At 56.1% G+C, this 24,110-nt stretch overlaps 6 protein-coding genes across 6 annotated transcripts; 2 read left to right on the forward strand and 4 right to left on the reverse strand.

Annotated features, from left to right (window-relative positions):
• Positions 1–528: 528 nt before the first annotated feature.
• On the reverse strand, positions 529–3,102 carry IWZ02DRAFT_195347 (cytochrome P450 reductase 1). Its single transcript, XM_066762487.1, has 3 exons — positions 2,824–3,102; positions 969–2,762; positions 529–915 (listed from the first exon to the last, which is right to left on the reverse strand). The coding sequence occupies exons 2-3, from the start codon at positions 2,748–2,750 to the stop codon at positions 619–621; spliced, it is 2,079 nt and encodes a 692-aa protein (XP_066625736.1). The 5' UTR covers positions 2,751–2,762; positions 2,824–3,102; the 3' UTR covers positions 529–618.
• Positions 3,103–3,759: 657 nt separating this feature from the next.
• Positions 3,760–8,401, forward strand: IWZ02DRAFT_195365 (cell morphogenesis N-terminal-domain-containing protein). Its single transcript, XM_066762489.1, has 3 exons — positions 3,760–3,876; positions 4,024–4,874; positions 4,921–8,401. The coding sequence occupies exons 1-3, from the start codon at positions 3,873–3,875 to the stop codon at positions 8,344–8,346; spliced, it is 4,281 nt and encodes a 1,426-aa protein (XP_066625737.1). The 5' UTR covers positions 3,760–3,872; the 3' UTR covers positions 8,347–8,401.
• IWZ02DRAFT_515354 (cell morphogenesis C-terminal-domain-containing protein) lies at positions 8,402–12,306 on the forward strand. Its single transcript, XM_066770644.1, has 4 exons — positions 8,402–8,998; positions 9,049–9,255; positions 9,299–10,013; positions 10,058–12,306. The coding sequence occupies exons 1-4, from the start codon at positions 8,810–8,812 to the stop codon at positions 12,220–12,222; spliced, it is 3,276 nt and encodes a 1,091-aa protein (XP_066625738.1). The 5' UTR covers positions 8,402–8,809; the 3' UTR covers positions 12,223–12,306.
• Positions 12,307–13,057: 751 nt separating this feature from the next.
• IWZ02DRAFT_195351 (uncharacterized protein) lies at positions 13,058–14,672 on the reverse strand. Its single transcript, XM_066762488.1, has 2 exons — positions 13,991–14,672; positions 13,058–13,934 (listed from the first exon to the last, which is right to left on the reverse strand). Exons 1-2 carry the CDS (start codon positions 14,552–14,554, stop codon positions 13,311–13,313), a joined length of 1,188 nt encoding a protein of 395 aa, XP_066625739.1. The 5' UTR covers positions 14,555–14,672; the 3' UTR covers positions 13,058–13,310.
• Positions 14,673–16,533: 1,861 nt separating this feature from the next.
• On the reverse strand, positions 16,534–19,833 carry IWZ02DRAFT_195426 (C-type lectin protein). The gene is made up of 4 exons (XM_066762491.1): positions 19,063–19,833; positions 18,340–19,019; positions 16,726–18,247; positions 16,534–16,647 (listed from the first exon to the last, which is right to left on the reverse strand). Exons 1-4 carry the CDS (start codon positions 19,437–19,439, stop codon positions 16,581–16,583), a joined length of 2,646 nt encoding a protein of 881 aa, XP_066625740.1. The 5' UTR covers positions 19,440–19,833; the 3' UTR covers positions 16,534–16,580.
• Positions 19,834–20,608: 775 nt separating this feature from the next.
• On the reverse strand, positions 20,609–24,087 carry IWZ02DRAFT_445697 (uncharacterized protein). Its single transcript, XM_066767183.1, has one exon. The coding sequence runs from the start codon at positions 23,652–23,654 to the stop codon at positions 20,994–20,996; it is 2,661 nt and encodes an 886-aa protein (XP_066625741.1). The 5' UTR covers positions 23,655–24,087; the 3' UTR covers positions 20,609–20,993.
• Between the last annotated feature and the right edge of the window lie 23 nt (positions 24,088–24,110).

The following is a 24,110-nucleotide window of genomic DNA, read 5'->3' on the forward strand; positions in this document are numbered from 1 at the left end:
ACCTGGTTCCCGGGACCGCCGTGGCCGTGGAGCAGACCTGAGGTGACGGTCGCCCGCTCGCTTCAATGCCCAGATTAGTTCGGCGTTTCACTCCCATCATTGAATCCACCATCTCTTGACCGCCGTTTGCTCGTCTGCTTTCTTCTTTTTGCGCTCCTCGTCGTTTGCTTCGGCTTCTGCTTCTGCTTCTTTGCCGCCTTCCTTGGGAGGCTCTGCTTGTCTCGTCGCAGTACCGGGTCCAGGGGAACCAGACCACAGCAACCTCACATCATCTCGTGAGACGTAAATGCTTTGCTTGGCCCAACCCAACCCCCCCCCCCCCCCCCCCCCCCGTGACGCTGGAATGCGATGCACAAAGGCACCCGCCGCCCGATCCGGCATCGCTCGCCCTCGACGACGAGAACTTTACTCCGCGCTTGTGCCCTCTTTGTGTTCGTAGAAAAATCCCGGGTCCAATGCCGCCCCCAATGCCGCTACCCGCCCATTATTGGTTCAAAAGGCCTTTTTATATTTTGCTACACGCTTCTATCGAAATCGAATGCGCCCATTTCGCCCTCTCGCAGATATGCAACTATCTCCAAGATCTTCTAGCTGTTCCACATAAAAAACAGTCTACATTTACGACCACACGTCCTCTTGGTACTGGTTCGACGCGCGCATCGACTTGACAATGTCTTCGCCCTTGGACTCGGGCAGCCCGCGCTGCTTGGAGATGATTTGACCGAGCAGGTTGTTGACCTCGCGTGCCATGTGCGCCGCGTCGCCACACACGTAAAAGTACGCCTTTTGCTGCAGAAGCTTGTCGATGTTCTCGGCCTGTTCCTGAATCTTGTGCTGCACGTAAACCTTGTCGGGGCCCTCTCGGGAAAAGGCAACGTGAAGCTCAAAGGCGTCGCCCAGGTCCTTTTTGTACTCCTGCGCACGGGTCAGCAATCCATCAAAACAAATTTCCCAATGGGCTGTCTTACCTCCCACTCATCCTTGTAGAGGAAGTCTTCATCTCGCTTCCTGCACCCAAAGAAGAGGACCGTCTTTCCAACCTTCTCGCCCGCCCGCGCAAGCGCAGCGCGTTCCTGAACGAAGCCCCGGAAGGGAGCCACGCCAGTTCCCGGGCCGACCATGATGACGGGCTTGGACGGATCCGAGGGCAGCTTGAAGTTGGAGTGGCGCACGTGAACCGGAACATGGATGCCGTCGTACTTGTTGCGAGGACCAGTAAGAGCATAGTTGAGACCGTGGGGATCGGGATCAGCGACGCCGTGCTGCTTTTGCTTGAGCGCCAGCAGGTAGTTGGTCGTGACGCCCTTGACAATGTGGGGAGCGCCCGGCTTCTCAATCGACTCGACCACGGCCGTGATGGAAATCTTATCCTTTTGAACCAATGACGAAGAAGAAATCGAGTAGTAACGCGGCTGGATCTTGTGCAGACCCTCAATCATGATCGAAAACGGAATCGACGACCACGGTTGGCCATTGGACTGGATTTCGAGGAGCTGGGCAATGTTGAGGTTGAGAGCGGCGACCTTCTCAGAAAAGTAGTCCTTGTCGGTACCCATCTTGGTCAGCTCGGCCTTGGTGGCATCGTCAGGGGCGAATTGAGCCAGAGAGTGAACGAATTGGCGGGAGACAGGTGCGCAGATTTCCATGTGATAGCGGACGGCGGCATCGTACGTTGTCGGCGAAGGGAAGGGAACCTTGGCGGTAGGGTCAATGCCCTTGACGCTGATGACCGTGTCGCGCTTCTTGTCAAGACCGAGTACCCTGAGGAAGCGGTCAACCTCCTTTCCGGGGTTGGTTGGCCACACCGCTATGTGGTCACCAGTCTGGTACGAGAGACCGGAGCCGCCAATATCGATTTCCATGTGCAAGCAGTTGCGCTCGCCAGCCGTGAAGAGTTCCTTGGATTCCGCAATCGGAGCAATGTATGGGTTGTGCGCGTTGAAGGGTCCCTTTTGAGCGCCTTCGAGGTGGTGCTTGTTGGGCTCGCCGAGGTAGACTTCGTCCGTTTCAGCGCTCATTTCAAGCTTCTCGGAAACTTCAAAGACGGGCTCGTAAATGGCCTCGCGTTCCTCTAGGTGCATCTTCTCGGTCAGAGAAGCCCACATGGGTTCCTTCCAAGCCAAAAAGTCTTCTTCCATGGTTCCGGCACCGTCGTCGCCCTCTCCAGCGTCGCCAATTCTGGTGGCACCGAGCTTGCGCAGCGCGGCGTCGACCTGACGAACCATGGCATTGTAGTGCTCGTACGTGTTGTTTCCGAGACCGAAAGCGACGTAGCGGAGGTTACTCAGAGGCTCGTCGCCGTCGGTGCTGAAGGAGCAGTCCTCGCCGGTGATGAATTCGTAGAATTCGACGGCATTGTCAGTAGGCTCTCCCTCGCCGTAGGTGGCCAGGACGAACATGGCAACCTTGTCCTCGGGGAATTGGTCCAGATTGTCAAAGTCGTAGTCTTCCAGATCGGCAACCATTGTCTTCAGACCGAAGCGCGAAGCGCCCTCCTTGGCCAGACGCGATGCGTAGTCCTCGGCGGTCCCAGTCTGAGAGCCGTAAAAGACGACGCAGTTTTTTCCCGTCTCATCCATCTTCTCGATGATGTTGCGCGACTTGCCGGCTTTTGCGCCATTGGTGTGAGCTAGCGAGCCGGCGAAGGGGTCGGCAGGCTTTGCCCAGTAGGTTCCCTTGGTGAAGTATGCAACGGTGCCGGCCAGAAGGACGGCGAGCACCACCAGGTCGAGAGTGTCGAGCTGGGCCATGTTGTCTGCTGTCTTGGAGAGGAAAACAGAGTCAGCAGGACGGCGGGATTAGATGATATAGGGCGCGACATACTTTCGCAGTGCTGCCTGGACAAGACTAGAGCGTAGCCACCAGTCTACGGCACGAAACGTGGTCTCAGTAGTGGCGGCGAAGGATATCTGACAAGCGGGCACCCGAGGATGGAGCTGCCCGCCGGGAGTTTGCGCGAAACCGGCCGGCTTGTGATGGGGCACGTGTGGAGAAGGGGCCGCCGAAAAGCGGCAGACGGGGAGAGCAAGTCAACGACGCAAAGCGACACAAATCTGACTTGATGCGGGCAGGCAACAGCAAAAGGAAGAAGAGTATCAACAATATGAAGAAGGAAAACAGAATCCCAAGGCTTTGAAGAACAGCGTGGCTGACGGGCTGATGGACTGGACTGGGCTGGGCTGGGCTGGGCGATAAGCGGGCGGTTCTCCTAGACTAGGCGGGACCCTTTGACTTGTCCCTCGGATCGATCTGCTTGCCCGAGAGCTGAAGGTGGAAAGTGGATTTTGCGACCGAATTGATCGGAAGACAACGGGACTGCGACTGCGACTGCGACTGCGGCGGCTAATCTGTCGTCCGGATTCCGGTTCAACACTACGGTACCTAGACTGCACCTCACTGGGCGCACCGCCCGTCAGCAGCTGAAAGATGTCGTGACAATTTTAGTCGGCGACAAATCGTCTCCGTGCTGTCCTCTCCATGATGATGATGATGATGATGATGCCACTGGGCGACGCGTGCTACCGGCCAGTATCCGTCGCCTGGGTGGTGCTCGCTTGACTGCCCGACTACAACCAACATCAACAACATCACCACCACCACCACCACCACCACCACCACCACCGTCATCACCATCATCATCGCCATTCATCCTCATCACCCGTGTCTACTGTGACTGCCTGCTGCTGCCGCCGCCGCCGCCGCTCGCCTCTCCCTGCTCCATATGCGCGACCGTTGCCTCCAACGCCCTGGATTCGCTCCAACCTAATCCATTGCTGCGGCGGCCCTGCAGCCCTTTTGCAACTCCACAAGGACCCCATGGCCACGCCCTAGACCAGCCTCTGTGCCCCAATGAAGGAGGCTCCAAACGCGGGATGGGTGAGAACATCCATCTTCCCCAAACTGCCTGCAGCCCTCGGCTGTCCTGCGCTGCACCTCCCGCGGCTTTACCCGCCGCCCATCAATCTTTTTGTTTCCCTCTCTTTACCTTAAGCTTGATGCTAACCAAGCCTTGACCCGGTCCAGCTCTTCCCCCTCCGTCTCAAGCCCGACAGCATGCTGCCAACAATCTGTCGCACTATAACCAACCCGACTTCCCCGCACCTCCCTGCGAGTCTCCCGTGAGTCGTGGCCGCGCCCCAACAATCACCGGTCAACGCGCTCCATCCTCGCGTTCCCAAACACCCGTCGTGGCCGTTCCTTCCAGAGACCGCTCCACCCCCGACCCAGGAGTAGAGCGGAGGCCCTCGCAGTCCTACGGCCACCACCGCAACACGTCTATCGTCCATGGCATACAGCATTCGCGCAACACGAGCTTCGCAAACGCCCAGTCCCCCAGCCCGTTGAGCCCCCAAATCATCGCTGCCGTGGGCGGCGGAAACGCTCATGCTCTCGATGGCTCCATGATGATTTCCCACGACGAATTTTCAGACCCGGGCGCTAGGTATGGGGGTGCTGTGACAGCGGGCGCCGAGCCACGTCACATCCCAGACGGAAACACTCAAATCTTTCGCGGTCCAGAGCGCCGGCTCGAGCGGACAGACAGCCTGAGGGTGAAGCGCGAACATGACCACGGCCGCTCGCAGTCGCGGAACCACCAAGGGCGCAATGTCGGCGAAATGGCCCTACACCACTTGTTCAACTCGTTCGTTGGGCAGGCAGACCAGAAGATAAACCAATGCGTCTCCGACGTCCAAGGGGCCGAGCCAAAGGTCGAGTCCGTGTGCGGGCCTGGCGTGGACCCGGCATTCGACCAGCTGATCTATGCGCTTGGTCATGTCGCGCGAGAAAAGCCCAAGCCGCTGATCGATACGCTCATGTTTTGGCGCAAGGCCAAGAGCGAAAAGGCAAACGACAAGAAGAAGGAGCTGGAAGCGGTAAGTCGACGCGCTCACGACTTGACCCAAAATCTGACACGTGCAGACCCGCGCAGCCCTGCAGCCCATCCAAGAAATGGGAAACTCTTCGAGACCCTCGCTGCCTCACACCCAGTACGGCCCGGTCCATGCCCCCACGCACGCCACGCTCGCCTTGCAGCAAGCCGTGGTCGAGGCCGAGAGAAAGTCGACCGTGTCCATCTACCTGCTCTGTCGAGTCCTGATGGAAATCATTGGTCAAAGTAGCTTATCCTACGTCACCGAGGAAATGGCAGAACGCCTCGAAGACATCATCTACTCGCAGCTCAAACAGGCTGATCCAGACTCTTTGGAAGAATCGCCGCTCAAAAATGCCAACTGGGTCATCTTTGGTCGCCTTCTTGGCGTCATGAGCGACATGAACTTTGACAGTGTAGCGAGCAGATTTGTGTCCGACCTCAAGGAGATGCAAAAGCACTTAGTAATCAAGGGACTGCAACCGAGAGCCGTCGAGGGCAAGGCCGTCCTCATCATCAGAGGCATGAAGTATCTTAGGATCAAGTTCCAGCCCGAAGAAGCGTGGAGCCACTCCTGCGACCTGATGCTGTCTCTCGGCGAGCTCTTCGCTGGCGTCCACGGTCAACCCGTTAAACATGCGTATTGCCACCTTTTCGAAGAATTTCTCCTGCCAATTGCCGCAACGGCCACCTCAGAGGTCAACATCCCGAAATGGAAGCTCGTGATTGACACCATCAAACCGAGGTTGACGCAGATGCTAAGCAAACCGAAACATTGGCAGGCCGCCTTCCCTCTCATGGCCATTCTCACGTGTGCATCGCCGACCGAAGTCTTTGCTTCCCAGTGGATGAGTTTGATAAGCCCTCTTGGTGCAAAATTAAAAGAGAGGACCACTCGCCCCTACGCGTTGCGGAATGTGTGCCGGTTGGTCTGGACGTATCTATACAGAATTGCAGAACCGCACGGAATCACCATCAGAAAGCTCGAGGATGTCATTCGGCTCGTGTTCCAACCTGGAAGAAGATCGTACCTGTCGACCGAAGCCACAATCGCCGAGCCCATAATCCAACTGATCCGCTTCATTGGTTTCAAGTACCAAGACCTTTGTTTCCGCAACATCATCTTCCCCCTGATGAACTCTGATCAATTTGGACTGGGAAAGGAACTCAAGGTTGAGAACTTGGAGCCCGAAAGGATGGTCATAGGCATTCGAGCTTTCCTCGCCGTCATGGCCGATCTGGAAAAGGGAGAACAGCCACCATTCCCAGAGCGCTTTCCAGACGACGATTTGCTCCAACCAATGGAGATGCCAATGCAGCCCATCAGTCCCCGACCGTCCATGCAAATGAGGTCTCCCAAAGCCGTTAATCTCAAAGAGGAACGCCTTTCCAGGCCAGTGATGATTGCAGACTTTCCAGAGATTGCAAAAGAGTCTTATAACAAGTTTTGCAAAATCCTCGGCGAAATCACCATCATCTGCGACAATGCGTTTGGCGGACAGGCGGTGCTAGACGAAAAGTTTTCTTCGCAGGCGCCAAAAACGCCCATGGCAGAGGCCTTTAGTTTTGGGCGGAGAGACGATCATCTAGGTGCGTCTGATGTGCGCCAGGGTTTCTACGATCTGCTCCACGTTGCCGTCCAAGCGCTGCCCCGATGCCTGTCTCCTCACATCAACTTCAACCACCTTATCAACCTCTTGTGCACGGGCACCGCACACGTCCAGAGCGGCATAGCTGCGTCTTCGGCACAGTCCCTCAAGTCGATTGCGCGACAGTCCCACGCCCAACAAGTCACCATTGGCTTTGCTAGGTTCATCTTCAACTTTGAGGATCGGTATGCTACAATGTCTGATGGCGGAATGCTCGGACCTGGCCACATCGAGAGCACCTTGCGTTTGTATGTCGAGTTGCTTCAAATCTGGATCGACGAGATTAAGCAACGAATTCAGAGAGCATCCGCGGAGCCTATCGATAGTGATCCTGACCGCGGCGCCTCGCTGAGCCTGTCTGGCGTCGACGCGTACGTTGACGAAATCGAGTCGCACGGCTTGTTTTTCCTGTGTTCGCCTTCGAGGCGTGTTCGGACGTTTGCCGTGACGGTCTTACGGCTCGTCACCGAGTTCGACACGGCGCTCGGCAAAGAGAGCAGCCGAGTGATTCGCATTCTGGAAGGAAGTCCTCAAGTCGTCATGGACGTCAACGACGAGAAGCTTTCGGTCGCCGAGAGGAGTCGACTCCAGCGTGGAATGAGAAGAAGCAACCTTCACAGCACTTTGGTCGAGCTTTGCGGGAGTGACGCGCCGTACGATTCCACTCTTTGGTTCAAGATGTTTCCGAACCTCGTCGGAATAAGCTCAGAAATTTGCCCTTTTGCAGTGGCGCACACCAGAAACAGCGTTTGTGGTCGGCTCCTCCAGATGCAGTCCATCATCCAGTCACTCGCCCACATGCCCCGGCCCGCTCCCTATCCTCCCCTCGACATGACCCAAAACAGGGGCAGAATGCTGCACACAACCCCAGAACTCACCATAGAGCAATGGAAACTCTACCTTATCTTCGCCTGCACAACCCTCACGACAGCGCGGGCACAGCAAACACCTCAGCAAACACCGATCCACTCCCGAAAAGGCTCCAAGTCGTCGCAGAAAAACTCTCAAAACAATCGTGTTTACTCAGCGGAGCTCTTGTTTGACAATGTGGCCCCTTTACTACAGGCACCAAATCCTGCAGTGCGAGAAGCTGCGGTTGGAGGCTTGGGCTCCATTAACCAAAACATCTATCGTCAGCTCCTCGAGTCGCTACAGCCGTTGGTCAAGAAGTGCGACGAAGACGCGAAGATGAGGCTTGCTACTCAATTGCAGATGCACCAACGATCCGTCAGCGTGCCTCCTCGGAGAGACCGCTCTGTCGACTACCTGAGGACCGAGGTCACATACGTGTACAAGCTCACGTCTCACTTTCTGCGCTCTCCCGAAGTCTACGGCGACGACTGGATTCTGAACAATCTCATCAGCTACACAAAGGATCTCAGGCTCTTTCTCAACGATCAAGAGGTCCAAAACGAGTGGAGTTATAGCAAGCTGAGGACGCACTACTGCGGCGTCATGGAAGAGCTCTTTGAGGGAATCAACAGAACCAAGGATCCCATCCGTTGGATGCCTTTCCAAGCCCGAAAGGCTGCCTTTACGCTCATGGAAGATTGGTGCGGATACTCGCCGAACCAAAATCAAATCCAGCTGAGGGAAAACACCATGCGGCGGTCGGTTCTCGAGAGAGAGCACGATCCGGGAAACAAGCAATTTGCTACGGCGTCCATGGAAATTGAGAGAAAGGAGCTGCGGACGGCCGCATTGAGCGCCATGGCGTCTCTGTGCGGCGGCCCCATCAGGATTCAGACGGAGAGCGGCGTGAACCTGCAGTTCGACGTCAGGCGCTTGCTGGTCTGGATCGACTCGATTTTCGAGACGGCCCAGTGACAAGGTCCATTCAATCGGTCGAAGAGCGCTCCGGAATCTGATTTTGCACAACAAGGAGCACCCCTATCTCATCGAGCGCTCGGTCGAGATGTGCTACCTTTCAAGATTCTCAAAGTCGCTGGAAAGCTACTTGAGGTAGTAACCCAGGTGCTGACCGAGAGGGAAGATTTTGTGCTTCCCTTTTACAAAGTCTTGAGTGCCGGACTCTACGCCTTGGGTAACGAAAGCAACCAGATAAGAATGAAGTCTCTCCGTATCCTGCGCATCCTCGAGGAGCGGCAGCAAAAGATTCCAAACTCCAAGACCTGGACATTAGTATTTCAGACAAGACCATTGCCGTCTACAAGGCCGCACAGTTTGAAATGTCTCGACGGCTCGCTAAACAACACTCCGAGATCGCCTTTACGTCTTCTCAGAGTTTGCCTTTTACTTTAGGCAGCTCCAGCCGGATCAGCAGCGGAACATGGTTGCTGCAATGCTCCCTTGGATACAGATCATTGAGTTGCAAGTGGAACCCAACGGGAATCCTACTGCTAGCTCGTACATGCTGCTCGTCAATCTGTTTGAGATTACGGTCAAGTCTGGAAACATTCTGCACAACGAGATCCAGGCTCTATGGCAGGCACTGGCCACAGGACCGCACGCTGGAAACGTCCACTGGTCCTCGATTTCATCATTTCCCTCTGCTCCGACAAACGAGAGCAAAACTTTGTCGATTACGCCAAGCAGATTGTTGTCTACCTTTCAAATACCCCGGCTGGTTCCAAAGTTGTCGAGTTTCTTTTGCTCAAGATTACGCCTAGGGCAATGGCTCCCGAGAAAAGGGAACCCATTCAAGCCCCGGCAGAGTGCGTCATGTTTCCTTATGTGGCAGATCTGGGCACGGTTTTGGCCTCGGGCAACAAACAGGTGAGTACATTGCTTTTCAAAATGATTTGTCTGACATGATCAGTCCGGTTTCTCCTTGGGCCAACTGTGCCTAATCCTCCTGGTCGACCTCATGGTCTCTCCTATCCAACTCACCAAGGAAAACGTTCCCCTGCTCCTGCAAGCAGTCCTTGTTCTCTGGGACCACTACACGCCCATTGTCCAAGATCAAGCAAGGGAAATGCTGGTCCACCTCATGCACGAGCTCGTCATCTCAAAGATTGACCTTGTCAGCACATCACCGGACAAGAAATACATTGAAGACTTTATCGAATCCATCCGGCAACACCATCCCAAGGTCGTTTGGTCGTATGAGGACGCCAACGGGAAAGACGACGATGAATCGGCCCTGCGCGTGCCTGAAGCCATGCAGTATGTGGCCACAGAGGTGGTCAAGATCTTTACCATTACGTATCCTGGCATCCGAGAGGAATGGGGTAGAACGACGCTCAACTGGGCGACAAACTGTCCTGTACGGCATTTAGCTTGCCGCTCCTTCCAACTCTTCCGATGTATCCTCAGCTCCTTGGATCAAACCATGCTCGGCGACATGCTTGCCCGGCTTTCCAACACAATCTCCGACGAGGACGATGAAATCATCACCTTTTCCATGGAGATTTTGACCACTCTCCGCACCATCATCGAGGAGCTTGACCGCACAGACTTGATCCAGTATCCCCAGCTCTTCTGGACCACCTGCGCATGCCTACAGACCGTGCACGAGGAGGAATTCATGGAAAGTCTTGCCATGCTGGACAAGTTGCTCGACAAGTTGGACCTTGAGATCCCGCCGTCTTGAAACTGCTCAAGGATCACCATCCAGAGCATTGGGAAGGCGGCTCCTTCGATGGGCTGGCCGAGCTTGTGTACAAGGGCGTCAAATCCAGCACCTGCCTGGACCGCAGCCTTCGAATACTCGAAAAGCTTTCCGCTTTGCCTCCCAGCGAGCTCGTCGGGCCGGATAATGTCCTTCTGTTCACTCTGCTCGCGAATCTTCCAAGGTACCTGCAGACTTACGAGCAAGAAGCCAAAGACTGCTCGGCCTCGCTTCAGCAGAGAACCTTGCCAACATCGCAGGAGATCAAAGGGCACTCGGATGTTGCGACGGCCCTGCGCGGCTTTGCGGCCACTCGCTACCGCGCCGCCAAAGATTTCTTGAACCAGCTCGTCCCAGCGCTACGCCTGTCATTCTTCCCCGAACACGACTTCAAGTCACTTGTATTCCTCATGGGCCTCTTGCTCAACAAGAATCCTTGGGTCAAGATCAAGACAATGGACCTGCTGTGCGTCATCATTCAAGACATTGATCTGAGGAAACCCGACGTGTCTACCAAGGGGTCAGATCTCATTTCTCCCCTGCTTCGCCTCTTGCAGACCGAATTCTGCCTCCAGGCACTCCAGGTCCTTGATCATATCCTCAACACGCCGCTCAGCGGCACCGCTAATCCCCTCGAACGACACCACATTCGCATGAGCATGGCTGGCTCGCACTCGACTCGCGCTTTTAGGAAAGAGTACGAAAGGACCCAGAGCTTATATGGCATACCTGAAGAGACGGGCTGGTCTATTCCCATGCCTGCCGTATGTTCCGCCATGACGAGGCACAACGTCCATGCCGTCTTTTACACGACCGCTCCGGCCGAAGTTGCCGTCGCCTCCGAAGTGACTACGCCTAAGATTGAGTTTCGAGCTGAAGAGTATCCGTCCGTTTACTCGTCCTTCCCGCCGGATGAGAGGACCATTACAATGTCGTCCGAGGGCACGCGTGGAGATGGCAACATTGGCGATCTTATGCAAACTCTGGATGACTTGGATGACTTTTTCGAGGACGACACGGTCGTGGAATATGGTTCGTCGACTGCTGTGCCGTCGAGTCCAAGCCTGAGTCGCTTCCACAGCGGCAGCAGCCTGCAAGTTCGCGAGAACCTCTACGACCAGCAGACCGCACCCATTCTCCACAAATCCCTTACGCGCAACGCAAGCGTTAGTTCGTTCCAAACGGGCTTCGCCGACATGAAGATCACGCCCACCCGTTCCGCCGACCATTCGGTCATGACGCCAACAGCCTTTTCATCGCCCATTGTCCAAGCCAGCAGCACTTCCACACCCAACTTGCCGCTCCCTTCTGCACGCCAGCAAATGCATGCGCGCTCCGTCACGTCGCCCAGCGTCAACGCGCAGCAACAAGGCGTATCCCGCGCCTCCCCCGCTGGTGGCCACGGGCATGCCTTGACTGCGTCTACCTCATCCCTATCTGGACCCGGCCCAGGTCCAGCCATTGACGAAGACGAAGAGTTCCTATCCGAGGAAGATCTCGGTCCTCCACGCGCCCCCTTTATACCCCCTGGCCCGCCCATCATCGGACGCTCCAGCATCGACACGGTCAACAGCCGCCCATCACCCGCAGGCAGCAGCATCAGCACGACTAGCACAGCCAGCGCGACGGGGCCAAGCGGACCCGCCAGCGCACCAACAGGACCTCTCCACATCGGCGGCGGCGGCGGCGGACCGTCTTCCCACGCCAGCCTCGTCTCCATCCCTCCCATCATCACCTCGGCATCCGGCTCGGCTTCGGCCTCGGGCGGCGCCCACCCCGTCGTCCTGCCCGGACCCAAAGAAGTGCCCCCGCCCCCCGGTAGCTCCTCGTCCAACAACTCCAACTTCTCGCTCGAAAACATGATCAGGCCCTTTGCACAGGGCCGCAGTGTCGGCGCGGGGCTGCGCTCGGGCATGCGGCGGCTGACGGGCGGCGAGAAGGACCATAACCGAGGCGGCGGCGGCCTCGACCCTAGTTCGCCAATCGTTGGTGGTGTTCTAGGTTGGAGTGCTGGCACTGCTGCCAGCAGGAAGAAGGAGAGTGATGCCTTGCGTCAGGGCTTCCAGCAGCGATCCATCACGGCGCCGCAGGTGCCCCAGTTGCCCCGTTTGCCGCCGCTGCCGGGGTGGTGACGGGGACGGGCGCGTTGGGGGTTGTGGAGAGGGAGAGGCCGAGGAGTGGCGATCCATAGGTGCGTAGGTTGAGTGAACGAGGGGTTCGTGTGTGTGTGTGTGCATGTGTGGACATGGACGGCGTGGCAGGCAAAACGGGCAACGCATATATAGACGGATGATGTATGGATGTATAGACGGATGCATCGATGGACAGACTCAAGGCATCATCAACGACATTTTCCTTCTTTTCTTTCCTTTTTGTTCTCCTTTCTTTTTCTTTTTTTTTTCTTTTTTTTTTTAGCTGTATGCATGACGTTCATGACGGGAGAGGGAGGAATGGGCGGCGGGAAGGAGGCGGGCGGACGGACGGACGGACGGACGGACGGGCGAATCAGGCATTGGAATAGGAGTGGGAATGGGAATAGGAATAGGGATGAATGGAATAGAAATGGCATGATTCAAATTCATCAATTGATCGATCGATCAGCGTCATGGGATTACACTGTACTGTACTGTATTTTGGGGGAGGATAGAAGAGGGGGAGAGAAAGAGGCTTCCCTCTTTATACTTTTTACACACGTGTGGAGTAAGCAGAGGTGAAGAGGTGGTGGCAGCGAAGACGGGCAGGCAGGCGGCGCCTAATAGGTGGTGGGCAAAAGTCACAAGGGACATCGTTTGTTTTTCAAGTAGACTGCTACAAGGTTTGCAATTTAGAAGAAAAGGGCAAAGGAAAAAAGGGGAAAAAGAAAATTAAGAAAAGAGAGGGATTAAGAATGGTTGAGACAATTTGGCATTAAACTCATCTTCCACACGTTTCTCACCACAAGGCAGATGAATGACCCAAGGTATCTGTATGCTCTCACACCCACGCGCGGCGCCGCTGGTAACGAACCCAACACAAAAGGGGACAGGGGGCCAACAAGAGACAATATAGCCGTCCAGATTCCAATCAATGCAGTCCAACACCCCAATCCAAAGTTCAAACAACAAGGAAAGAACGAACGACCCCCAAAACGCCACGGTTCGCTCAAAATGCTCCAAGATGGTAATCAGACGACGAAATCAGCTCCTCCTCTTCCCGACAACACTTCAGCAGGGCCGCCTGCTTAGTCGTTGTAATTAACAATGCCCGAGCCGTCCTTGGGCACAGGCGGCAACCCGTACTTCTCGCACAGCTCCTCCTCCTGACTCCGACCCTTCTCGGCGTCAAAGAAGGGGCGCTCAGCCTGGCAGCAAACGCGCACAGCATGGCGCCTGTGCGGCGCAAAACCGTAGCTAGCCGAATGGTTACAGATGCGATTGTCCCAAAACGCCACATCGCCCTTGCCCCAGGCGAAATTGACGTGCGCCTCGTTGGTCGTGGCGATGATCTCGTTGAGGAACGAAATGATGTGGTCGCTTTCTGTTTTGGGCACGCCGACGATCTTGGTCACGAAGCCGGGGTTGTAGAAGATGGATTTCCACCCCGTCACCGGGTGGACTCGGACGAGTGGGTGCTCGGTGACGATGGGGTCGCGGCGTACGGCGCGGCCCATGGCTTTGGAGCCTTCGGCTTGGATGTGTGCCGAGTGGAGCGCGGTTAGGCTTTCGAGGTACTTTTGCATGTGCGGGGATAGTGCGTCGTAGACAGCGTACTGCGACGACCAGAGCGTGTTGCCGCCGCCGCCGCGAGGCGGGCCGGACAGCAGCTTGAGTGAAGTGTATGATGGTGGTTGCACCTCATACGTGACCTATGAGACATTTGTAAGCAGGCGTGGTGTGCAAAGCGAGAGGATGCAGGACTTACGTCAGAGTGCCAGAGGAAGGTTGGAGTGAAGAGCGAGCGGAGGTCCTTGTTACCCTCGGTGTAGACGACGTGGACATCTTCGAGGCCGGGACGCTGGGGCACAGAAGTGGTGGCGTGCTTGTGCAGCTGGCCAAAGTAGGCGCCCAGCTCGCGCTGGCTGTCAATGTCGAAATCATCCTGGTTGCGGAAGAAGACGACGCCGCGCACGGCAATGAGGCGCGCCAGGTCGTTCTTTTGCGCATCCGTCAGCTGCGACAGCTTGACGCCGTGGATCTCGGTGCCGATCTTGGGGTTGTAGTCGAACACGTCCGTCGCCGACGCCAGCAGGTTGCGGAACTGGGGGTCGCCCTTGATGCCCTTGTCCTCGTAGGGGATGGGCCCGAGTTCGGGCCAGTGCACGTCTGGGAAGCGCGGCTTGAGTTCGTCATATTCGTACGTCTCGTGCTTCTCGACGACGGTCCGGCCGGGCTCGTAGTTGAAGACGTTGGACTTGGTAGCGAGTGGCTTGGCGGCCTTGGTGTCGGTGATTTGGGCAACGGGGCCCTCTTGCAGATAAGGAGCCATGACGAGTAGGGTATCAAAGAGCGTGTGGGATACAAGGCAGGCAGGCAGGCAGGCAGGCAGGGCAGTCTTGTGAAAGGATGGTTTGCTTGGAATGACTCTTTGAAGACGCAGACGGGGTCTTTATTATATGGCTCGGAGACATTCAGACAAGCCAAACATGGCGAAGGGAAGTTGCGCGATGAGCAGAGGCCAGCACCTCATCTTGCGACAAAGGCCAGCCAGCGCAGTGTTTCGACTCAGACTGAGTCTGCACTGTTCACACGAGTCCGAATCGGGCTGAGGTGCTGAACAAGTGAGAGGCGCAACGCGGGCAGGAGAGCTGGAAAGACGCGCGGAACGGGCGAGGCATGTCTGGGAGATGTATGACGTGTCAGCAGTGACGCGCATGCGTTCAAAGGCGCGGTTGGGGGCTTCACTGTGTTCGAGGCGCTGCAGATGGCCGTGGGATGTTGTTGATGCTTCTCCAGACGATGCGCTCCGGGAAGCTCGCCTACTGGCCAGCTTAACCCGATCGGGAAGCGCAGCACGCAATCACGCAATCGTCTTGGAGAATGACATGAGGAGACCGAGACAAAAACAACAACACCGGCGTCATCCTCAATTTCCCCCGTTGGCCCCCCGCGTTGCCTCACCAGGCCGCTGTGCGTCTTTGCCCCTGAACCCCCTGGATCATCTAATCTGGATAACCTCCTTCGCCAACATTTCGATCAGCTTCCAAGCCCAACGGATGCGCGTCCATCATGCGCATATCACTCCGCCCCGTCCATCCCCTTTGCCGATCCTCCGCTTTTGGGCGGCGTCTCTGACGTCCTTGACCTCCCTCTTTCTTTCCATGTGGGGGCACCCGCCTGGAAAAGCATGCATTCGTTTGACCTTTACTGAGTATGTCCTCCGACTTTCGGCAGCGTGTCGCGACGACAGTTTCGAAATGCACTCGTGTTCCTGACGTGCCCGATACCCTGTCACACGTATCCGACCGATGCTCCTCCTGTCAGAAGACGGGGAAATGAAAACAAAGGGACATGACTTGTGACTGTGCAGCACTGACCTCTCCCCCAATGCACTAAGCAGAAGATACTCCCTTTGTCACGCTCCAGTCAACAAAAGACAAAGACTCCAATTTGAATGACAAGGATATTGCTGCCGCGACTGAACTACAATCTAGGACGACCAGCGTCAGGCTCCGAGGGTTTCTCAACCGCCCAGAGTCAGGACATGGTACACACTTATGATCAAAGCCATGCAGCAATGCAGCATTCCGAGCGGTCAAACGGACGAGCAGAGCAGCATTCACTCCTCCAGAGAAACACGGTCCGCAATAGAAACAAACACGGCTGGAGGACGCAGGGCTTTTCTTGATGTGCTCCAGGCAATGGACAGCCGACAGACATGATGCGAGTCGAAACCCCTGAGATTGCAATCATTTTGTGATTTGATTGCAGAGAAAGCAGCAGGTACATGCTTGGAGTAAGTCTGTCAATTGTTTCGTTTCATTGTTTGAGAAAACTGCCGGGGTAGTGGTGATTGGACGCGTTCATAGAAGTGGTAGCAATCAGCGCTCAATGTGAGTGTATAGAGGGAAAGCATTCCAAGTCGTGTGCTTGCTGTATTTATATGCAACCTGTGGAAATGTCCGATGCATGCTTGTTTCCGTGGCGCTAATGTTGACACGAATCAGCAGCGTGAAATTTTTCAGACAGATCATGTCAACATCACTGTCATTTAGTGCAACAAACACACACATTGATGGATGCAAATATGTACCTATGCAGTATGATCCGAGACACTGAACTGCAAAAGCGTTCAAGCAAAAACTCCATGCATTCCCCACCCAATTCCCCAATTCCCCAATTCGTCAAGGCCGTGACATGCAGTGGAACGACAGACGCGGCATCACAGTGTATGTATGTAGTAGCGAGAGGCGGGAGATGATTGGACAGAGCGCCATCAGGGACAGCCCGACGGCAGATCGACACAGCGGTTCAACGAACGACGGATGACCAGTAGTGACGATGACGGCGTTCGCTCAGACATCGCGCACCACACGCGCCGTCGCCCACACGTACGGATAGTTGCGTTGATACCAGTTGACACTGCAAGCGAGCACAAGTAAGTCAGCACCTACTCACACAAAACCCTCTCCTCCTCCATCAAGAGTAACAAACACTTACAAAGTCTTCCTCCCCGCAACCCGCGGATGCGTCGCCCACGACCCACCCAGCACGACATTATGCTTGCCGTCGAAGAAGTCGGCCGTGTACCCGGGGTACGCCTTGCTGGGCTCGAAGCCGGGATGCGGTGCCAGGGTCGAGCTGGTCCACTCCCAGGCGCCGCCCATGTCGCCCAGGCCGGAGAGACGATGACCGCGGTGCGTGACGGGCATCGGGTGCCAGTGCTTGAAGCCGACGTTTGCGCCATCGACGCTCAGGTCGACGAAAAGGGCGCGGCGCTGCCGGGACAGGGCTTCCGCGTCTGCGTCTCCTGCTCCGTTGATATAAGAGGAGGAGACGCCATTATCAAGACGACCGCTGTGTGGCGGCGACTCGGCCACGCCGTCGTTGACCAGGTGCCCGTTGACGGCGGGAATGGTGCATTGGACGGCGTCCTTGAGGTCGCACTTCTTGACGCGCTCGACGTAGGCGTATATGCTGCGCGCCTCGTCCAGCGTCGGGATGCGGCCGTCCATCCAGCGCGCGCAGCCCGCCAGCTCGTCGTACGATGCCATGACGGGCCAGTCGACCGCGTACTCGAGCGGGACGTGGCCGAAGACGGTGCGCACCGTGATGCCGTCAAAGGCGTGCTCTTGGTCGTCCAAGGCGTCGTTGTTGGCCACATGGCCGTTGGCGATGCGGGACCGCGGCGCCGCGTAAGCCCACGAAGCCGGTATCTGGGTCGAACCCGTCTTCTCGAGGTACGTGGCGTACTCACCGACGGTGATGGCGCGAGCTTTGGCTTCAAAGGCGCCAACGGCCACGCGCCGGCGGGGCTTCTCGTTATCCCACGCAAAGAAGCGGCGCGGGCCGGACTCATTCTCCGGATCGTCGAGGCCGTCGTCGACCGTCGAGGCCGGGATCGAGAACCACTGGTTCGCGACGGCCGCGGTGCGGGCCTCATTGGCCAGGGCCTCGAAGTCGGGCGCCACGACGCAGGGCGGAGGCAACGTCCGATCACTTTGGACAAGCATGTATAGCAACGTTTCCAAATGCATCATTTCGTGCTCGTACCCCAGCCATAGACTGCGCGCAACCCGCGCGTCGGATTGCACCATACCGCGGGCATACAGGCCCCCGACCCGCCCCCGAACTCTGTTCTGGTACCGCAAAACCTCCTTCACTGGCGGATACGCGTCTGGAATCTCGCTGTGCGCATGGCACATCTCAGGGTTGTCCACGTCAGGGTCTATTCCCCGCTCAAAGATGCTAGCGTAGTGCGCCGGCTGGGTCGCCGGTTCCTGCGTCGCCCGAGTCAGGTGTATGTCGAGAAACGTCGGAATGTGCCCGATGTAGAAGATGCACGCGTTTCTCAGCTTGATTGGCTTCTCCAGCAGCCCTTCTTGCGGAAGCATATCCTGCGTGACGGCATCCCACGCGGCCCACAGCTGCTGCCAATCGGACTCGGTCGGCGCGGGCTCGGCCGCGTAGTCTTCCGGCTGCAGGGAGTAGAAGACTTGGGGCTTGGACACAAGGTAGAGACCTAGACACGATCAGACATGTATAGTTTACTAAGGAGTCAAAGAGAAAAGAAAGAAAAAGAAAGTAGCTAGAGACTGCTGAGGGAGTAAATACCATAGTCTCCTTTTTGGTTCATCCACCGCGCCCCCTGGGCGAGATGAGCGTCGTCGAACAATCGCCGAATGTCGCCAGGGCTGAACTTGTAACTCTCTTCAATGCGTACTCTTTCGCCCGCTTTGACCAGAACGTCGTCAACAACTACATCCTTGACCGGAACAACAAATGCTTGGTGACGACCATTCAAAGAATCAAACTCGCCAACAACCTTCCACTCGCCGGGCTTGAACGCCTGCGCGCCAAGGAGCCTGTTGGCATGCTCGAGTCCATTCAGGATAAATTGGTGAGTGACGCCCTCGCTGTCATTGTAAGCTCGGTGCACCCGCTTAGGGTCTAGGCAGCTGTCGATGCCGATGAGCAGCGTGTCGCCCTCTTGGAGAGACGCGCCAACCGAGCGCAGAAATCCTGGGCATTCCTCTCTCTTGAAGTTGCCAATGCTGGAGCCCATCCAGAGCACAGTCTTTGGCCTCGACGCGATCTCGGGCTTCTTCAACCACTCCAGCCCGTCGTCGTACGTCGCGTGAAGCCCAAAGCACTTGACGTGCTTGAACGACTGGCTCGGCACCTCGGCCAGAGTGCGCTGCAGCTCCGACTCGTCTAGGTCCAGGGCATAGTACTCGATGTCTTTTCCTTGCTTCTCGAGCGCTTGAAGAATGATGTTGACCTTGCGAAGGTTTCTAGACAGTCAGCAATGTCCGAGTACTCCAAGGATGGTCGTACCCGCTTCCCAGCTCGAGGAGAATTGATCCAGGCCGAATCCTGTCAGCAATGTGGTCCGCGTACGTCTCGAGGACCTCGATTTCGGCGTTTGTGAGGTAATAGTCTTCGAGGTATGTAATCTTTTCAAACAACCTCAGGCCGATTTCGTCGTAGAGCAGAATAGTGGACAGTGTCTTTTCGGCGCCGTCCTCGACGTGGAGCCCCTTCAGGGCGTCCTCCAAGAGGGAATTGCCATTGGCGTCTCCACGGATGTTGACAATGTTGTTGGACAACCCATTCTTCTGGGCCGGATCAATGTATGGAGCGTCCCCACAGATAGTACCGCCACCACCACCACCACCACCACCACCATTCTCGACGATAATATCTTGCGCCATTGCGAAATAGTGGATGTCTATTGCGCTTCGGAGGTTGAGAAGTCAGGAGGAGAAAATCACGTCACTGGGGAGACGGGGGAAGGAAAGGGACAAGACGGGACTGAAATCAAGACGTCAGTTCAACATGCTCATTGGCGAATCAGACGCTATTTCGGATGGGCTTACATGGCACAGCTCCGGGACCCGCCATCCGCAACCCTGTCATGCCGTTCGTTTGGGCGCGGTCGTTCCGCGTGAACCTCGTCACCCCTGCGCTTGGTGGGTTCCGTCGCATGCAGGCACCGCTCGGCCATCTTGATTCAAGGGGAGTCAATCTGACGGGGGGAAAACGTCGTTGTCAGCGGCTGAGGAAAGCGCGGAAATAACTCTGCGGTTAGGGGGCAGAAAGACGTCGACACGAGCTGTCCATTAGTGCGCTTAAAGACGCTGAGTAAGACATCTGAATCCGGTTGATGCCATGAGTGCTAGCTCATTGCGTCGATTCGGCTAGGGCAAGATGCGCCGCCAGCAAAAGTCCGCTTTTCCCAGCTGTCGGGCGTAAACTCTAAAAGGCCTGGAGTGGGATACTTCCACGAGCAGGGCAGTCCAACGGCAAGTACCTCCTCTCTGCAGCGGCGGGACAGAGACACAACAGCGGGGTTAGCGGGGTTGTGTTGCAGCATCCTGACGACATGCATTCCAGTTGATCTGACAAATGCAAATGACAGTCAAGCTGGAGACCCAAAAGTGCCGAGATCCAAGAGTTCTCCTTCCGAGAAAGCGGGGGGGTTCCGTCAAAACATCTGATGATTACATGTACATGCTCTGTCGGCCACAATGTATGTACAGGGGTCCGTGTCGGTGGAGCCTTGGCCGTCGCTCGTCCGCCGTCGTCGTCATAAACTCGTCAGTCATGTGACTTGGAGACTCGTTTCTTGTCCCGCCGCCTCGAACGAGCCTCATGTCGATGAACCGGAGAACAGGTGCAAGATACCCGGCTCGGAGACTTGGAGATCGATTGCGGGAGGAATGGCGTAAGGCGGAAGATGATGTTGGTTGTTGAAAGATAAGAGACGCACGAGCCAGCATCTTCACCACGTGATCTGCAACTTTAATGCGACCTCAAGCGCTCGACCAACTGATAACTGTCAAGATCCTGCTGGCTGAGCTTGCTCGACGGTGTTGGGGGACTTGTTGACGCCAGGAGCAACACGCTCACAGTTGAAAAGCAAGACGGGATGAGAATGGATATAGAATTTGAAAAGTCAACTTAAACCAAATCTATACTCCAGTCGACAGCCATAAATACAAGAAATCCGCCCTAAATTACCGTTGAAGGCTCGAAACAAAACAATTACACTTCCAGTCCGCGCAACTGTAGCTACAGGGCAAAATGCAGCCAGTTCTTCCTCGCCAAGTCGACGCAGCATGCGACCCTTCCGTCCAATCAAAGGTGGCAGAATCCTGCTGCAATCCTGCTGCCATTGCACAATGTAGTCCATCCGTATAAACGCCTTTTCCCTAGCAATCAGGCATAGAGCCCGACTGGAAAACAAAAGTGGGAGTATCAAGAGTCTATATGTCCTTGTCGCGCGGACGCTCTTTGTCGCGCCCGCGATCCGATGTTGACTTGCATCGCCGTTCATGTCGGCGCTGGCCGACTTGGCCTTGGTGTCCTTTTTCCTTTCGTCCTCGGCCCAGCTCATGCTGGCCGTGCCGTCCCCCAAATGCTGATGAGTCGTCTCCGTCTTTCATGTCGTCCTTCTTACCGTCCTTCCTGTCGTCCTTCCTGTCGTCCCCCTTTTTCGACTCGTCGTCCTTCTTGCTATCCTTTTCTTTCGACTCGCTTTCTTCCTCCTTCTCTTCCCTTTCCTTGCTTTCCTTCTCCGTGTGAGGACCGGCGGTCTTCTTTGCGCTTCCGTTCTTCTCCTCGTCCTTGGACTTATCTTCGCCCTTGTCCTTCTTATGCGTCTTCTTCTCGTCCGGCGGTGGTAACACTTCGCCCATGTAGCTCTTTCGCCCCTTCTCAGGCGGCTTCTTCTCCTGCGACTTTGGCGTGCCGCCTCCCTTCTTCCTATCGTCGCCCAGTTCTTCGGCTTCAATCGCCTCCTTTTCACTCTTTGCCAGTCCCTTCTCCCTCTCCCACACCTCCTCGCCTTCGTCTCCAAAACAGAAGAGATCCCGCGCGCTTCCTCCCTCAACTTTGCGTCTCTTGCCTTCTGGTGGTGGACCGCAACCTCCAATCGCCTCGCGGAACTTGCGCGTCACCTCTTCGGCCACGGTGCGGGCATCCTTGATCAAAACGTCCGTTCCATTGTGCAATAGCAAGGGCAAGGCGTCGAGTTCGGGAGGATCGCCGTCAAACGGCAAAACTTGGTGCAAGAGCGAGCCCCTGGACGCCAGACTGAGTTCGTCATGCTGCGGCGGTTTGTGTGCGTCAGTGTCGCCCGTCAGAAACGGGGACGCGTTGCTGCTTTTACGTTTGGTCTTGGGAGGGTCCTCATCTGCAGCGTCGTCGTCATCATCGTGGCTATTGGGTGAGGAAAGACTGTCTTCAGGGGGTTGGTATAGTTCATTGTGGACAGTGACCAGGGCGTGCGTGACAGGATCGATGCCAGGATAATGCAAAAAGTAGTTGCGCGCGCGCATGAGTTCGAGAAAGTATTCCATCCAACTTGGCTGACTTTCGTGAATGGTCCGAGGTCGGGGCGTCGGGTCCTTTTGCAGCTCGAAAGCAACGAGACGATTGGCCAAGAAAGAATGAATTTCGCTCCACTTGTCGCCAAAGTAGAGCGCAGCGTTGGCGTTTGGAGCCACCCACGTGAATGGTGTAGGCTCGTCCATGTATCCTTGCACCTGGTACTTTTCGTTCCGCATCGAGGACACGAGAGGCTGTTCAAAGGCCGTCGTGCCGTTCAAATGGAACTGCGGGACCTCCAGACTGATACCAAAGAAGTGACCCTTGTCATGTCCCGCATATGGAGAGTACTTGTACTCCAACAAATGGAACATCAAGTACTGGTAGTACAAAGGTGACAATTCGGTATTCGCGTTAATGAGCATGACATGCGCGTCAACTGGGTCCGTAGGATAAAAGGACTCCAAAAATCGTATCGACACTTCTTCCTCGGACAACCTCTTTCTCGGAATGCGGTGCTTAAGGATGATCTGGTTTACATGAGGGCGAAGAGCGCTGGGCATGGGATTTGGCGGCCACGCCACGCGCTCCAAGAATCGCAGCGTCGGAGGATCGACATCGGCAGGGAGGTCGATGAGAATTCTCGGCGGCACCAAGCCCGCATAGTCTGCCGCCGTGATTGATTTGACGAGTCTGACGAGGGAACCGGAAGATTTGGGCGGAGCGTGGATGAGAATGTCAACAGTTGGCCGGTGCCACGACTTGAGCGAACCTGTGTCGAGACGCGTCAACCACTCCAAAGTGTCGGCTCCATTCCGTGGTATTTCGATTATGGGAATGTTGTGCTCTCTAGTCTTTTGGGCCATGCCCTTGACAAAGGAAAGATCTTCGCGCTTCGGGTCGTCTGTGATGACGACTTGGGGATGCATAAAGTTGTGGATGTGGCCCATGGCCGCCTTTACAGCAGCCTCTGCTCGCCTGTCCGAACTGAAGAGGACGTAGTCTGGTCGCGCATCGTGCCAGATGACGGCGCATCCGTCCTTGTCGATGCCATTGACTTCGAGAATGTCACCGAGAGGGACGTCGTTGCGACCCATGACGGCAAAGTGGACAAAGTTGCGGTTCCACTTCGCCATTTCGCAGGCCATGGGCAACAAGGCCGACACGCTTTGCAGGTTCGACGCGGCAAAGAGCGCGTTCCGATTCTTCTCGCGGAGACCATTGGTAGAGGTGATTTTGTGAAGCGACTCGGCAAGGTCGAAGAATTTTATTTTTCCGCCGTAGAAATGGTTTGCTTGGTCGACATCGTCAATGTCAGGATCTCGCGGAGGAGGGCCGTCTGGCGGAATGGCGCGGGTCGGCCTGAAGGAGCTCCCCCATGGGCTGCCGCCGCGAGCCACTGGCGCATCGTCATCGGTCGAGGGCGAAGCTAGCGCGCGCAAAAGAAAGAGCAGAAGCACGGCAGCTAATACGATGATTGTTCTTCTTCGGCGGTAGTGTACTGGAATGTGTCGAGCCCACGGACGCGCGGAGCCCGGCTTGTGATCGTCATCCTTCTTCCCCAGCTCTTCATCGGTAGAAAAGAGGCGAGACGACATGGCACTGTCCTGTAGCCGAGAGCGGGCGGACCGAGCTTTAGTGAACGCAAGTGGTGACCATCGTCTGTCGTGCGGGTAAACGTGGCCAGAAACCCGAGAACAGGCGGGTGTCGCGAGACGAGACGAGACGAGACGAGATGCTTGGGAGCAGGAAAGCAGCGAATGGATGAGAAGCTGTGAGTGATGAAGGTGAGGTGTTTGGAAGCTCTAAGCTGAGCTCTAGAGGGTCACCGAAGGCAGGGCTAGGCGACGCAGGCTCTCGGGAGCTCGGCGATGTGCTACCGGGATGTTGGAAGATGTTGGAAGCTGTTGTTTCAACACCGCGCGCATCATGTCTCAGCCTTCTGCAGCCAGTCGAGGAATCTGATAACGCGCTTTCGGCAGCGTTGTATCTTCAGTCCTTATTTCTCCTCAAAAGACATCCTCACATCCGTCTTCAATTGATGCTGGGCAGCG

This window comes from Phyllosticta citriasiana (assembly GCF_038021145.1).
Source record: "Phyllosticta citriasiana strain CBS 120426 chromosome Unknown IWZ02scaffold_3, whole genome shotgun sequence".
NCBI classification, from domain to species: domain Eukaryota; kingdom Fungi; phylum Ascomycota; class Dothideomycetes; order Botryosphaeriales; family Phyllostictaceae; genus Phyllosticta; species Phyllosticta citriasiana.